The sequence below is a fragment of the Numida meleagris genome, chromosome 3 (genome assembly GCF_002078875.1).
Source record: "Numida meleagris isolate 19003 breed g44 Domestic line chromosome 3, NumMel1.0, whole genome shotgun sequence".
Taxonomy (NCBI): Eukaryota; Metazoa; Chordata; class Aves; order Galliformes; family Numididae; genus Numida; species Numida meleagris.
In genome coordinates this window covers 50,959,533-50,975,721 of record NC_034411.1, presented here as the reverse complement: position 1 = coordinate 50,975,721, position 16,189 = coordinate 50,959,533, and the positions used below count along the sequence as shown (strand labels likewise).

Below are 16,189 nucleotides of genomic sequence, written 5' to 3'. Positions count from 1 at the left end.
ATGCAGAGTTGCTACCCACGTTCATAAAGCATACTGCATTGCATGAAGTCTATCCCTAGGAATTTATGCCATCGTTCCTGAAATGTGTTCCTAGAAGCAGTTTTAGGAAACAGTTAAGCCTAAAATACACAGCATGACTCTGAGAGGGGAAAATATGACCAGAGTAGAATGAACAATTGCACTGCATTTCCCTTTTTGCTACAAGAATACCATTCTACCAATGGCAGAATCAGCTACACGTGCAGCTCATTCTGATGACTAGAGTATCCTGATAACATTTATGTGAGTAGAACACTTAAGATTCCTCAAAGAAAATACCTTTTCTCATTCCACCAAAAGGATCTTTATTCGGCTCGTATGGCATCCTTCCCATCATATCTGGCATGTTTATTCCCTGCTGGTATGGTGCATTTGGCGTCATGGAGTTTCGCTTCGGGAATGCTGAATCGCTTACATCAGAAAAGGGATCATGCACGCTAACTGCGCTGTTTCTAGCAGATGAGAAAAAGCAGGCGTTAACATCACCGTGTATTCGTAAGAACTGTGAAAACAGACCAGACTATAAAACACTGCTGTGTTTGGCAGTGATCAGCACAGGATACATCCGAGAAGGATGCAAACAACTTTCACAATTGACAATCATTAAAAAATCTACCCATTTTTTTTCTGAAGCTTATCTGGGTACTTACCTTAACGATCAGGGTTTTTCACCTAACTGTGTATGTTCCTATTAGTCATGCAGAAGTCCAGACTTTCCTGAAATTTCACAAAGCTGTGTTCCTTACAAACACATACGCTGTGTCAAAATAGTGTTACTTTTTATCAGTTTCATATGTATTACCCTTCAAATTTACCAAGCTTCCCCTTGCTCTCCTCCTAAACAGCTACTTGATTTACCTTCCTAATATCATTTCTGAAAGGGATCTCTTGGTCCATCCAGCTGAATCCTCTGCTATCTCACTGTTACTATAATACTTTTTTGTTAGTAGTCTGAACCTGTGAGCCAAGAAGGAAGGCTGCGGTTCTATGATGCTGCTGCTGGGTTCAATCTCCTACCCCACTCTTCACATATTAACATGCTCTAGCTTGCACTAGTGCTTGTTTGATCCTCCTCTGGTGTTCAGACAGCTAATGCAGCTCCTATTCCTCCCTCTCTTTCCTTCTCTTCCCTCCAGAAAGAGACGATTTTCTGCCACTTCTAAGGCTGGGTTGGCTCACCACAGAATCACATGAGTGCCTGTACAGTTGGGAAAGACTGGCTTTAACTGCTGTAGAACAACAGCATAAAAGAAAATGAAGCAAAGCCTATTTCATACCTGCCACCCTGCATAGGTGTCATCTGTCCATGAGGTGTTGATGCTGGTGTTGGAGGCTTCAAATCGCCTGGCACTTCTGTCATGGAATTACTACCAGTAGACTGCGGAGTCTGTGGACCTTGCAAGGAACCAGAATTAGCTGGAAGATTAAAGAAAAAGGAAATATTAGAAGCTAGTAGCCAAATTACTGTAGAAATAATAATCATCAATGAGAGAAACTGGTTCTTCCCCCCATGAGCCTGCTTATATCATGCATCTCAATACTTTGTAACTTCCACAAAGTCCTCTGAGATCAGGATATGCTGTGCAATAATAGCCATCATCTTTCCTAGAATCATGAATTTAATCCGCTGCCTGAAGCAACACGAATAGAAATCATCTACATGAAGGATCATTTAAATTAGAGGTCAGAGATACAAAGTTAATTGTCTATAGTTTACAACAGTGTAAATGAAAAGTTGTTCTTTGGCACAGCTTCTTTATATATATAATCACTACCACAACGCAGTATTTATGAAGCAGATTTCAGCCAGAAGCTTTTCCTACAAATTAAAACTACTGTATTAATATAAGAACATAATCTAATTTACTACTAAAAGGCAGACATTTCTGAGATGAAACATGGAAAATGGTTAGTGGCACACTGCAAGCCTATGCCATCTTTGAGCCAATGTGGCAGAAGATTGTATTCAAGAAATTGAGAAGGCCATCTGAGGTAAGAAGAAAGCATAAAATTGTAAAAATAGCAATGGACAACTGAACAAAATGTAGCTAGGATCACTGTAGAGCATGTGTAACAAGACTAGGTCAATTCTGCAAAGCCAACTATTTCATCTGCAAAAACTTTTATGTTGAGATCTCAGACAGCAATAGAGTACCTGCACTACTGTCCTCCTTAACCATGGTGAACAGAATCATAGAATATCCCAAGCTGGAAATAGCTATATTTTTAATGTGATGTTGAATGGAAAGAAGTTTGTAATGTTCTACTCTAATGAGATTGAGCAGTAATAAGGACATTAAATGAATATATCATATATGCTAATGATAAATTACATTCCGAATAGTCTTTTAAAGGAGACAGTGCAGTTTCTATTTTCATATGAATACTGAGAAGGTTCTCCTCCAATATATGATGTGGTATTTTTCTTATTTAGAACGTGATAGACAGGAATCAGTTACAGTGCCTAAGCTTTGCATCAGATTGCCCTTGTCTGCTTTGGTGCTTGAAGCAGGATTTCTTCCTGAGAACTTGTAGGATCAAGTCTTTGGATGCTATTTTCTAACAGGAAAAGTCACAAACCTAATAAACTTAGAAGGACATGGTATTGGCTTGAGAGGTTTTTTTTTTTTTTTAATACTAAGCATCATATAAGCATTTTAAAGTGCCTGACTATCGTCATCCAACAACTAATTAACAAAACTTTATAAATTACTGTTAGAGGAAAAACTGGAAGAAGCAGCATGGGCTGTTCTTCTCTATGTGAAAGAAAGAGTAGTTTATAATTGACTCAGAATCCTAGAACACACATCATCATGACAGGCAGAGCTTGTTTTTAACAGAAGAACACCCTTTTTATGTGTTTCATTTATATCTGTAACACATGTTCCACTATCTGGAAATCAGTCTCAGTAGCTAGAGCATATGTAAAACGCACATTTTGTAGACCATGTTGTTCCTGTCCTCAACTTTCTAAGGCATGTTTGGATTATGTTCACATTGTAATGAGGTTCAAGAAAAGTTCAAGAAAAGCTCTCTCATTGCATTAATATAGTTAAACAACATGTGCAACAGTTAATGCTACAGTTGACTGAAGGCTTTAGTGCTGTAATAAAATATATATGTAAAATAATAAAGAAAATCATCATGTTCACATAAAATGAGCCTTTTATATATATGACCCCTGGGTGAGAAAGGATCATTTTCCTGCCTTTTTGTATTCTAAGGTCTATTGCACTTCAAACACAATGCTACATTACTTCTAAAAAGCTTGAAAGCATTTCTGAGTTGTCACACACCATCCTGTTATGTAAGAACCATGTAAGCAAACATCTTTGTTTACCCATATACTTACTGTAAAAAATGATACTGCCTCATACTGCACATTTCTCTGATGATTGGCTTTTAAGCAGCAATTAAGTTCTTCCCTATTCAACCTGAGCAATAACTTAATTCATATCTAAAGTAAACCTAAATAAAACAAGTAAAATACTCTTCACTATTTATGAGCTGTGGGAATATACAGAATCTTTCTTAGAAATAACGATGTGATTTTTAGATTCCCCTTTTACAAGGAAAGTTTTAAAAACAAAAAGAAGATATCCAACTGAGAACCTGCAAGCTACATTTCTATCTGCTGGCGGTAGTTACAGTTGTTCCCCTCCACCCCGACACTTTTCTAAATGACTGCCTGTAAACATATGAAAAATTGAAGGCAAATACTATTTATGAGAAGTGCAAAGTTTCTGGTACTGTTTTGTTAACGTGCTTTGCTCTTGGCCTCTGCTGGGTCAGACACACTCCTACAGAGAAGGGACTGCAAATGTGTCAATCTCTGGATTAGGTCATCAGCCACCAAGAAGAGCCCAAGTGTGGATATATATATCTCTGTCATATGCTCACAGGCCACTGAATAGTTCATCTATATTTGAGTAATAGCATCCGTGGAAATAGCACATCCTTCAGGAAGAATAATCTAAGTGCATACTTGGAATGTTTACTATTGGTAGAGGAGGTACAATTTTTTAAGTAACATAACTCTTTTTCTTGTAGGATGTTATTTTCAGCTACTTAAACCTTTGCAGTGTTTCAGCCAATCCTGAGGAAGTTAACTAGATGGATCTTCTCCTCAACCTGATTTTTTTTCTTGGTCTTCTAAAAAAATTGTGCACAATACTGGGCATATGAATGAAATTAAACTTTTTTTTACAAGAGTTCTTAGATGTGTGGTCCTTTTTTCAGAGAGTCTAAAATGCTGATTTGTGTCTGGGCAGAACAGGAGAGATCATACAAAGGGCAATACACAGCAAAATTTAGAGAACTGTCACTCAGAGTGATACTCATGACGTAAATGTTTTGGTGGTCCAGTTTTTCATCTTCAGAATGGGAATCATACTCCTTTTTCTCTCCAATGGCCACTGCAAAGGTCAATTAATTATTTTAAAGACCTCAAATACAGTTGTAATGAAGACAAAGAGAAAAAACAAGAGCGAAGTTATAATTCTCTGTTTGAGCCTGACTGTGAGAAGACTGTGGCACAAATCCAGGCCATCAGTGAGAACTGAAGTCCTACACGTCGTTCACTCCATGGCATGCATCATTTCCAGAAGCACAGAATCGCAGCACTGCATGGCTTTTTCCGTGCAAAGCCTGCATGGCAGTGTGGGCTGCTTTCAGAAAGACTCTTTATTTACCAGAACAGAAACACAGAGATATTAAAAAAAAAACAAAACAAAACAAACAAAAAAAGCACATTAAAAGAAGCTTTCTCTTGCCAGCAATTTTTTTCCCTCTGGAAAAAAAAAAAAAAGCAACCTCTTGAAGCACCATTAATATGAGGCCTGACATGCTCTCTAGGATATCCCTACCTTTTGCCAGAAGCTACAAATGTATACTCTAAAGTAAACAATGGAAAGGTTACTGAAGGTTAAGCACACTCACACACTCCAGCCCAGCAGCCAGCTGCCGCGCTGAGAGGATAATTTACACAACACAAACCCAGAGCCCCACTCTGGCCAGACTGGGGGCACTGGATATGGCAGAGCCCCTCCCAGTGGGAGCGGGGTGCCTCTGCCTGCCCCACTCTTCCAACCCCTCACCCATCCATCTTCCGTGGGGATTCCCTGGCTGGCCTCACCACTTGCTGCATGACATCACCTGCTTTCTAAGAATAGCACTTCAGTCAGTCAGCCAAGACGATTGGTTTGGTTACAGAGGCACTCATCGAATGGCTGTGTCGTGCTGCGTCCCCCTGTCGTCCCCTCCCCAAGTCTTGTTTCTCTGCTGCCAAGGAAACGCTCCCTTGCTCTCCTCCCAGAACACACACATGTTCTCCAGGTCTATTGTGACTCAGTCTCTGCTGACAGTGGGGCCAGCAGCTGCATGTTACCCAGGAGCATCCCTCCCAGCTGTGCCTCAGTGCCCACTCTGCTCCTTCGGCACAGGGTAAACACCTCAGTCACCATTTTTGGGAGTAACTGCACACTGCAGCCAAAAATTTACAGTACATTTGCTTCTGGTAGTAGTGATGGGAAATCCCAACCATAGTGTTACAAGAAAATGGACTAACACATGAACCCAGACCACTGCATCGCAGTCCCCTAAATTCAACTTGCACATCACAACCTTCCCCTGAGTGGGCTGGTCCTCCTGCTGGGATCTGCTTGCTCTGGCTGTCACACTATATTTCCTAGCATGCCTGCTACAATGCTCCAAGAGTCACCTCTGAGGCAGTCAGTCACACAGTCACCTTTGGATGAGGGACATCTGCAAGGACCGACTTGCTCCGACCCTGTGCTTCTGCCTGTACCTTCTTGAGCATCTACACTGGGCAGGAACTTGACTCTCCTCTGCACCAAGAAGGCTGACCATCTCAGAGCAGCTGAAATATTTATTTTCAAAAATGTTATGAAGATCAGATGGTTTTTAAACTCTCATGACCCAGATCTCATAGCACCAGCTGTAAAACTGGACAAAATACAACAGCCCCTCTTAGAGACAAGACTCCCTGCTTTTTTTTTTTTTTTTACCAAAATGCCCAAAGCACTAACACTGCCACTAGTTCTCTGCACATGAATTTGACTTCAGTGACTCTGCCTATGCTGAGCTAGCTGCACAACAGAGGTGAATGGTTAAAGCAAAGACCTTCCGAGGCTACTGTTTCTTGTTGTATTGGGCTCCTGTTTCCTCTGAATGCCAAAGAGTAATAGATTGTCTAAAATACATCCACAACTCTACTTCTTTTGTGCAGTTGATGTTGGCATATACTGAAGAAAAAGGAGCAAGAAAAAAAGCCAAGTATTAGAGAGAACAGGCCTGTACTCTTTTGCAGCGTCTATACCTCAGCGGGATTTCATGTACTGAAGCCGAAACACACTGGGAAAGCCTTTCTCTGTAGAGAAGTGCAGTCCATTCAGTGACACGAGTTCTCTTCTATCCAACAAAACAAATCTTGAGATCTTTGCTTGCTTCCTCCTCTACTAGTTTCTATGTCCTGCTGTGTTTTTATTTTAGAAAAATAGTCTCAGTTTCCCTCATAGACAGCTTCCTTGAATGTTATGATAAATTTAAACTTTGACTTTGTCATTTTCATCCCTAGTGTCAAGATACAAAGGACTCTGTAAAATGGTACATCTGGTATTTCTGTTTCTTTGTTTCCTGTCTATGTATTTAAATAAGGATTCTTTAACTCAAACTTCAGCTGATTCACAGTGATTGTCCCTGAACAAACTGCTGAGAGTAGTGCTGGAGGGGGATGGGCAAGGGAGCACAATATCCTTTCATTTTTAGAACTACTGCTCAGTTTTAGAAAGAGATGAATTTCCTCTTCACCCTCCTTCGTAAGCCTGAACAGTTTCACGCCCCTTAACTGTCTTCTTGGGGATGACAGGCAAACACATACCTTTTAATTTTTGCAGTGGGGAACATTCTAGACATAGTATGCTCATTTCAGACCGATAAACATTTGGACTACAGGTTTCACTTCTTGTGCTGAGTGTATTTCTCCATCTTCTACACTCGTCTTACAAAGTCACCTACCTATCTTGTGTATTAGGTAATCAGCACTGAGGTACCTGATAAGTCTCTTAATGAGGGAGAGGAATTTTTTAAGGATTTACACAAGGAAATGTAGCTAGGAAGATTTTAACTAAACACTTTCCCAAATCCTTATGCTGAAAAATACAGAAAAAGATCTAAGCCGTATCATCTTTATCTTCTTCTGTAATGGACAAAGCACTATCATACGAAATGGCTAAAGCTCTATTATATGACGATGAAGGTTTCTGAATTTTCTAGTATCCACAACAGGAATTCTCAAAGTGGTACAATACAGCCCGCAAAACACCTGGAGAGGTGCTGGGTCTCTGACTCTTAACTTCCCACTTCCTGCCAGTGAAGTGAAATAACAGAAGTTATTACATAGTTTCTTAATACTGCCTCCTATAACACAGGGAACTGCTGTAAACATTCCAGGAATTACGTTCTCTTGGCATTAACACAAGGTGGTCTGCCTAACAGTAATTGTGAAGGTAAGCATTAGCAGAATTATCCTGTTGCTCAGAAGAGTCTAATAACCAGCAAATCAAAGGAAAATTATCACGTTCCATGGATAGTCCAGATGTCACTATAACAGAATAATACTTACTACACCTTTTCTTAAGTGCTTAGATTTGTCACTACTATAGATTTTTCCTTGAATATCAGTCACAACTATCAGATCTTTTGAGTCTTAAATTAAATTAATTTAGGAAGAAAACAGTGTGGTTCCAAACACCATACTGTACATGTAAAAAGATCAGCCAGAATTAATCATTTCCAGTTTTGATTTTTCGGGGAAGATGAAAACGGTGATGCTAACAACTTATCTGGCATACAGGATTAACAACAATAGAATAAAGAGCATGTGTGCCTGCAGACTACAATGTCTGGCGGTGGGGATACACCATGCTCTCAGCTCTCTCCATCTGCCATACATTCAACACGAGCCACATCAGAGCAACCATCTGAGATCCACTCATTAGCCCATCATCTGCCATCCTGCTTCCAACTGAAGTTGTACTGAACAACAGGCATGCTGAAAATGAAGCTTCAGAGTCGTGGTAATCAGCGTGCAGGTAAGAGGATCTCATCTTCAGGTAAGTGGACAATCCTAGTGCTGGCTGCCTCAAGTCATACCACACAAGCACATCCTTGCAGAACTCTTTCATTTCGACTTAAACATCTTAACTCTTTGAATCTTAAGAGTATGCTGGCAGACACATCTTGAGCAGTGATTAGATATCTAACTGTGGGTTATATATCTAACCTGACCCAATTCAGGAACCAGTTCGAGTTTAAAAACAATGTATTTATTCTCACAGTTTGTCTAATATTAGAAAGACGTGCTTCTAAATATATAAACTGCAACCTAGTGAATATATTCCGCGTTTAAAAAATGGTTGTGTAAGAGGCTGCATTTTTTTTCACTTACCAGGAGATGGCGGCTGAATCTTAGGTTGTTTCTTAGTATCTCCAGTGCTGAAGACTTCTGGAGGGGGCTCCTCCCCTCGCTCGATCTTGCACTCAAAGGCAAACAGGTACTGAATGTATTGTTTTTTCAGGGAGCTGGCTGCACTGCTCGAAGTGCCAACGTTCAATGTTGTTGCAAGCTCACGCCACTTCTTGTTTTTATTAACCTAGCACAATAAATAGCAGAATCATTGGTTTGCAGCAAAGTGGTTTGTTTAAAAGTCAGGAGACAAAAAAAAAAAGATACTTAACGTCTTGGTTTACTTTTTTTATTTTCCTCTTCTAACTAATGCTCATTACGCCCACATGCAGTAATGCATAGACAGCATTTACAGTTATAAAACCATTAAGGAACCTGCTGATAGCTACATAAAAAGCTTTGCTTGTTCAAAGTCTTCTGCATGGTGCATCTTTTAAATGCCTTGCACTCTTCCAGGGCCTCTGCTCTTCAGTTAGCAATTTATCTCCAAGCAAATGCACGCTCACTCTCACTCTGACACCCACCCACACCCACCCTATTCTAATTAAAAAGCAGCTTCTGAAAACTAATTTAAAAAGCAATAACAGCGTTATTCTGCAATTTAAGCGTTTGAGCTCTGATATGAAAAATACTTTTTTCTCCAGAATAGCCACCAGCTGTCAGACAGTTTAGCCTATAATTCCTGGTTCGAGTCCTTTCACTTCACAGCGTCTTGCAGGGACGGATCAATGATCCTTTGGCTAGATGAGATGCAGAGTGAAGCAAGGCCCTTTAATTAATTAAGGCAGACTTCAAACACACAGGGCTAGTCCAGCAACACCCTGTACTGCAGTGCTGACTGCACAGCTCTGCTGTGAGTCTTGTTTGCAATGCAAGGCTGAGAATATCCAAAGATTCTCTTCCTGAGTTCCTCAAACACAGCTGAGCAGTAGAAACAGCTTAGTTCATTTGTCATCCTGGATGATGTCACTGGCTCACACACCTGTACCAGACAGAGCAGTATTTTTGCTGTACCATCTGATGCCCTGAAGTTCATTCAATCAGTTGTGCAGTTGGTGGGTATTGTCCAAGAATGGAAGGCAACACTGAAATAAATGGGTTTTGAGTATCTGGGCCTTTGCTGGGGAAGAATCCTGATTCTTGCATGCCATGATGCCTTGTACTTGTCCTGAGGCCTGAGATTTTATGATTCCAACTTAATTTTACTAGCTATTAGGGTTACCATTAGCCATACAGTTCCTACGCCCTTCTGCCAGCAAAAGAAGTATTTCTTAAATTTCTCTCTGTTTAATAACATCAATACTGCTGCCAGTCTTCTGGGGATAGCATTACTAGCAGGCAGATTGGCATGGCTATGCAAAATGTTTTTATTTCTCTGGTTGATCCAGCAAGAACTCAAGAGTTAAAGAAGATATTTTCATAAATTGCCCCTGCTGAGGCTTGAAATCCAGCTACACAGCCCTTTGTGCCTACTGACGTACAGCTAAGTGGTACATAATGAACACATTGCATAATGCAAACAGAAATATTCATGCCTAAATGCCCACTATACTGGCATTTAAAAGAAGGCTGCCAACAGCCGGTCTGCTCATGTTGGGACCCCATCAAAAGCATGTATTCAGAGAACATGTACTGCTGCTGCACAGCGACGTTCCCTGTCACTCTCTGGGCAGAATCAGGAGATGTGCAGTGTAGCAGCTGGAGTAACAACTTTTTAGGAGAGCATCACTCTGATGCATTTAAATAAATCTCATCAAGCAAAGCACTTTGCCTCACAGTAGGCCCAAACAGATAAACATAGTGATCATTCATGTGGGCATACCAGCAAAACCGGGAGCCCTTACTTTCAGTGTCAATTCTTATCAGTTCCAATGCACACAATTTTGTAACTCAAGATCCTTCAAAAATCAGTCTAAGTGAACAGTATCTACTCTTTGGCAATGCATAATCTCTGTCATTGCAAATTAACACCGAGTGCCCCAAAATAAAATACACTTCCATGTAATAAGCAAACAGTAACAACTCTCTAGAACACCCCATTTGTCCCCCCTGCTTTATTTTTTATTCTAAGAGTCCTGCTGTGGGCACAATCATGCTGTATGAGGCAGAGCAGCTGTGTGATACGATTTACCTGTAATAAAGTTTCTCAGCTAAAAGTAATCAAATCTTTATGATGCTGGGGGGCATGAGCTGATCACTAAAAATGTCAGGATACCATCTCTTGCCCATATATAGCATTTAACAACAGGCAAGGTGAAGTGTATTAGGTTTCTCTGCCTTCCTCTAATAACAGGCATAGCTAACATTTCTAGACTTGGGTCAGTGATTTAATTCAGCAGTCAAGTCCTGTGTTGTGAAGCGTACTATTAATAACAGCAGTAATAATGGTATTAATTAATGTTGGAAGTTTCTTTCTTGAGCTAACCAGATAGATCATTAAAATGTGCTCATTTTCTAAAGAGCTAATTAGATTTGCTATATTTTTGAGACAATATTTTCTAATAATTGTAAAATGGTATAGATTGAAATATTAAATACTGCATAGCTATGTATCTATACACCTATCTTTAAGCCCTAGTCTTGCAAAGCATTGAATATGCACAAATGCTTTTGAATTCACAGAAAATAAGGGTCTCAGCGTTTTGCAGTAGCTTCTAGCACCTGGCCAGACTGACCCTGTAGATGAAAGGGATGCTTTGTAAGCATTAGGAAAGGAGAACTAATGTCAAATACAAAATCTAAGTTTGCAAATACTGACCATTTACTAACTTTTGATACTGCTAGACAAAGAAACGTAGTTTTTCTCTGTGGAGGTCAGTCATACAGAACCCTATGTATGTTATTTCCATGCATTCCTTTCCTAAAGTTCCAGTTAACTGGTGAGAACACAAAGGAACGAGGAATGCTCAGGAAGAACAAAGCCACAGAAATTGTACATTTTCTATTCTAATGTTGCACTTTTTTATTCTCAGCTCTTCCTACTTTTGTTTCCCTTCTTCTCAACTAGGAAATCAATCTTTTCTTCGCAATTATTATGTTTGTAAGGCAAACCAAAATATCCTGTAAGTGTTTTCCAAAGACAGGAAAATCAGTCTGTGTCTCAGACACAAGTGCACTGTAGAGAGACAATCGGAAATGAAAGATATGGGATGAAGGACTATGTTTTCAAGAATCAATCTACCACTTCTTTGGAGAAACGAACTGATTTGTCCCAGAGGCAGTACATCTATCTGGAAAGGATGGATTTCTAAACCTCTTTTTCCTTCCAGCTATTTCCTTTCAGCTCTATCATTTGCTTCTTACATGTGAATTTGATGCAATGGCCTTTTCCTCTCCTCTCCTCTTAGCAGCGTTACTGGAATACCTTGAACATGCAGCAACAGTGAACTGTCTACAGCAATGATAAATTTTCTTTCAAACTGTAGACTTTTAGAGCAATTATGCAGTCCAAGATGAACTCCAGAAAAATATAAAAGCATAAATATGATCAAACTCTACTTAATTCTGTTTTCAGGGCTGTAAATGCGATTGTGTAACCAGCAGGAAATATTCTAGAAAATGCTATGCTGACTTCTCCAAAGATTTGCTGTGAGGCACTTCTCACCTGTGCTAAACCTCCTATCTCTTTGACGCAGACGTACAGCCTGAACAGGTCCAAGGGCTTCTTGCCCACAGCCGGCAGACTGGCCACAGGTGTGCCCCTCTCCTCCATGAACGTGAGATAGCGGTCTACCCACATCTTGCGCTCTGGTTCATTTCCAAGTTCATAGACTTTTGTGATCTTCTCTCCAGTTGTGGTAGAGGAACTTGATTTCTGAATGGCAAAAAGAAACAAAAGAGTTGGGGGAAGGGTGGGAAGGGGAGGGAAAAGAAAGTAAGAAACTCACAACATTGAAAAAGAGAAGATGTCAAACAAACTAAAGCTATCACACAACAGTCAGGAATGAAGGCTACTAGTTCAGGCACAAACAGTACATTCTGTCCATATACTGAAAATTCTGCTTTTTAATTAAAAGGGCCCAAACTCCCCGTTCTCATGTTTCTTTCACCAAACTGAACTTTGGATCCCAGAAGGCAAGTTTCTGATGTTGCCTCATTTCATTTTAATAACAGATATCTCTCACATAGCACTTCTCATCCACTTATCTCCAAGTGCTTTGCAAGCAGTAATTTGGGCAAAATTGAAAACAAGTTTGTCCCACACAACTTATCCTAAAAATGAACTAATGAACACTCTCCCTTTCCACCCAAAAAAGGGCTAGAAGACCTAGAAGCTAGAAGACCTGAAAATTCCAGTTTCAACAGAACTGGAATTGCACAAAAATAGCCTAACGCATGAATTACAAAAATCTACTACATGGGGGAGTGGTACCTAATTTAGAGAGTCATAAACGGTAATGCTTTACTGTCTGTTGACACCACTTTTGGCCAAGAGAAAGATGATTAAGAGCGCCTACAGTATTGGTGGCAATACTCTTTGAGAACTGTGAAATTAGCTGCCTGAGCCAATAATGCTTAAGAGTTCGTAATACTCTCCCCTCTTAAAAGACAATGGAAGATGGTCATTTCACATGTCCTGCCTTGGGAAGAGAATGTGCACTATGACCAGGGGAAAAACAGGATTCACAGCAATAAGAACTGAAGCACCAACAGGAAAAGTGAAAGAAGTGGAAAGAGCAGAAATGCAGGCCTGAATCCTTTCTCTTGCTGCTATTCTGACTGGACAACTAACAAAAGCTCATGCTATCCTGACATCCTTTTCTTCTTAATCTAGGGACAGCAGAAAGCACTGAGGATTCTACACAAGCTGGAACATGTAACTTCTCACCATATCCTCTTTTTGCAGCCGTGAGCTGGGCTCTGTGCCATGTGTGCATGGACCACACACCATCTGAGGCCTCTGATCGGACAGCAGAGAGGAGCTGTTACTACTGTTGGCAGACCCTCCCACTTGCACAGGGTGAAGTGATTTGGCCTGCACTGGAAGATGGAGTGGCTTAGAATTAAACACAAGAGAGAAAGACTGATATGAAGCTTTGGGAAAGGAGCCAAATACATGAAGGGAAACATACTCTCTATATCTATACAGTAAAATCCTAAACTTGGTTGCTGACTGCAGTACACGTGTCAAAATCATCTAGTCAATCACTCTTTTCCTCCTTTGCCTTTCCTTACTTTGAATAGGTGACAGTACTAGTCTAAAGGAAACAAAACACCTGATTTCTAGTCAAACACTTCTAAACAAGACTCTAGAAGTGCCCCATGGATGCCACAGCACCAGCCACTTGTGCATGCCCCCACACGGTGCTGGTGATGGCTGGCACTTGACACCATGAAAGATGCAGCACGGTAGCATCCAACTGTCAATGATTTTAAGAGCATTGCCACCATTCATCTTGCACATTAGCCTGGAAAGTTTGACAGGCTCTGTATCTCCCTCCAGCTGAAACTTGGCAATACTGGAGGCGAGCCAGGAGAAAAGAAACATGAAGCCAAGGGAGTGTGATCCAACAGTTCCATGAGCCACTGCTGTTCTTTCCAGTGAATGGATATTAATTTTAATTAAATAAATAGCCTCCCGTAAAGTTTCCTGCTTTACTTCCTGATACTGCAACTCCCTTGCAGTAGCCCTTCTTACAGACAGATAATACTACCTTCTTCACGTAGAAAAAAGACACTGCCTTGAATTTACTGGAGTCAGATTCAGTTGTGTTACAAATCCTAGTGAAGTCAAGGCTGAATTTGTTTTACTAATATTAAGTGACTGGAAGCAAAGTATTCTGATATGTCCTGCAGATTTTGATTATGCAATCGAAGCACAAACTGATTCTGTAATGGCAACCACTTTACTCAAAACATCACTTGCTATGTATTTAGGTGTTTAAGAGAATCAATGTAATTGTTTTCAACAAATATACTTTGCCAAAGATTTTTTTGGTGGTGGGTGCAGTGAAGATAGTAGACAAGTCATATTGCTACTAATTTGATTTCATAATGTAAACAGATAGATGATTTCATAGACTCAAACAGCACAATAAACTGATGCTACCCCTCTACCAACTGCAGTAAAAACAAAGCTACTTTACTGCTCATCAGCATTACTATTAATTTTAACTCACACTTAAGATGCCATGGAACTCCAATAAAAATCAGGGTAGGAATGTTCAGCGTCTACCCAGTAAATACTGTATGCCCTTGTATTTTAACATGCAAGATGACAAAGAAGTTTCTATTTCAAATTTATGGTAGTGCACCATTAAGAATGTCCAGATTTACCAGTTTTACGTTTTGGTTTTTGTACAGTATGATTCTCTTTTTCAAATCAGATTCAGAGCAGAATGGAAACTAGTAAAGAATTTTTCATTCTGGGTTCTTCTACTATGCGTCTCAAATAATGCTGCTTTTCAGCAATGCGGCAGCAGGCTCTAAAATGACAGTATAATCTGAAAACTTTTCACAGCTTACAGAAGGTAAGAAGTGTTTCTTACTGTGTTAGCTTTCAGGTTGTCAGGCTTTGTAAAATGGGCGCAATTTTCTTCTAAAATGAAATGTTAACTTTAGAAGAATGCACTGGAGGGAAAAATGCTATTCCTCAAGAGTAAAGATCTTTTTCTCTTCTCTATTTTTATAAATGAAAACATATAAAAATGACAGATGTGTGCAAACTAGTCTACACACAAACTTCAGATCCACAAGGGCGCATTCAGCTGGAAACCTAAATCTGCCTATAGGTCAGTGTTAACTCCCAGAAAATACAGGTTTATTACAAGATGATACCGTTAACAGATCCTTAGCTAAAGTGAGTGCAAGCAAGGCAATGCTGGAAGAAAACAGATCATGAGCTTTTCTTCTGTTAAAGTTTTGTTGATAATTCTGCTGGTAAAAAATGCTGGTGCAATCCTTCATTATCTTAGCTGTATCCTACTCTGTCCTCAATTCCCAGTCACTCTACAGATGCTACTATCCATCTTTAAATGGATGATAAAAAACCAAACCAAACCAAACAAAAAAAAAACAACGAAGAATGTAGATCTCAAAGCCAATTCTCCTATTAAGTTTGCCTAACTCCACACTTTATTTTCAATACACCTATCCTCTACTGAAGCTGTGTAGCTTTAATACAGGCTCTGGCATGGTGAAGCTACATAATCCTTCAGAGCAACCAAAATTTCTTAATGTGGAATTTTCACATTAAGGCAGTGGTACTTGTTTCTGTGCATCTCTTTAGCTACCTATATTTACAGATCTATCTACTGTTCACTTCCCCCACTTCAATAAAAGATTTGCCAACACTACTCTTAGTACATAGTCCTCTTTCACTACAGAACAGCGCACATACAGGCAACAAAACCTTCCACAGGCCAGTGTCAGACAGAGGCTGTTGCAGGACACAATCCTCTGCCAAGATCTCTCCTGAAGGACTCTGCAGACCCTTCACAGCTAGCACCACAGAGACACAGTGCTACTCAGGAGTCCCTACTGTCACATTCATGTGTAACTATGAACAACGGACAGCATTTTATGGGATTTTCATAACCTACTGTTCTACTCATGTTGCAGTGACCACTCATAGTGCATACCCATTTTCAAATTCTCTTTTAAAGAATTTTAAAGACACTTAGCCACTGTAAGGGACACAGGCTATGTATAAAATTCACACAGCAA

At 40.0% G+C, this 16,189-nt stretch overlaps 1 protein-coding gene across 1 annotated transcript in view; it reads right to left on the bottom strand.

Moving 5' to 3' along the window:
• Positions 1 to 16,189, bottom strand: part of ARID1B (AT-rich interaction domain 1B) — a gene marked incomplete at its 5' end in the record, with an annotated part of 320,563 nt that overhangs the window by 14,537 nt on the left and 289,837 nt on the right. The window contains 4 exons of the mRNA XM_021391989.1: positions 319 to 491; positions 1,317 to 1,455; positions 8,507 to 8,711; positions 12,129 to 12,338. Of these exons, the coding sequence (XP_021247664.1) occupies positions 319 to 491; positions 1,317 to 1,455; positions 8,507 to 8,711; positions 12,129 to 12,338 (727 nt within the window). The remainder of the gene's footprint in view (positions 1 to 318; positions 492 to 1,316; positions 1,456 to 8,506; positions 8,712 to 12,128; positions 12,339 to 16,189) is intronic.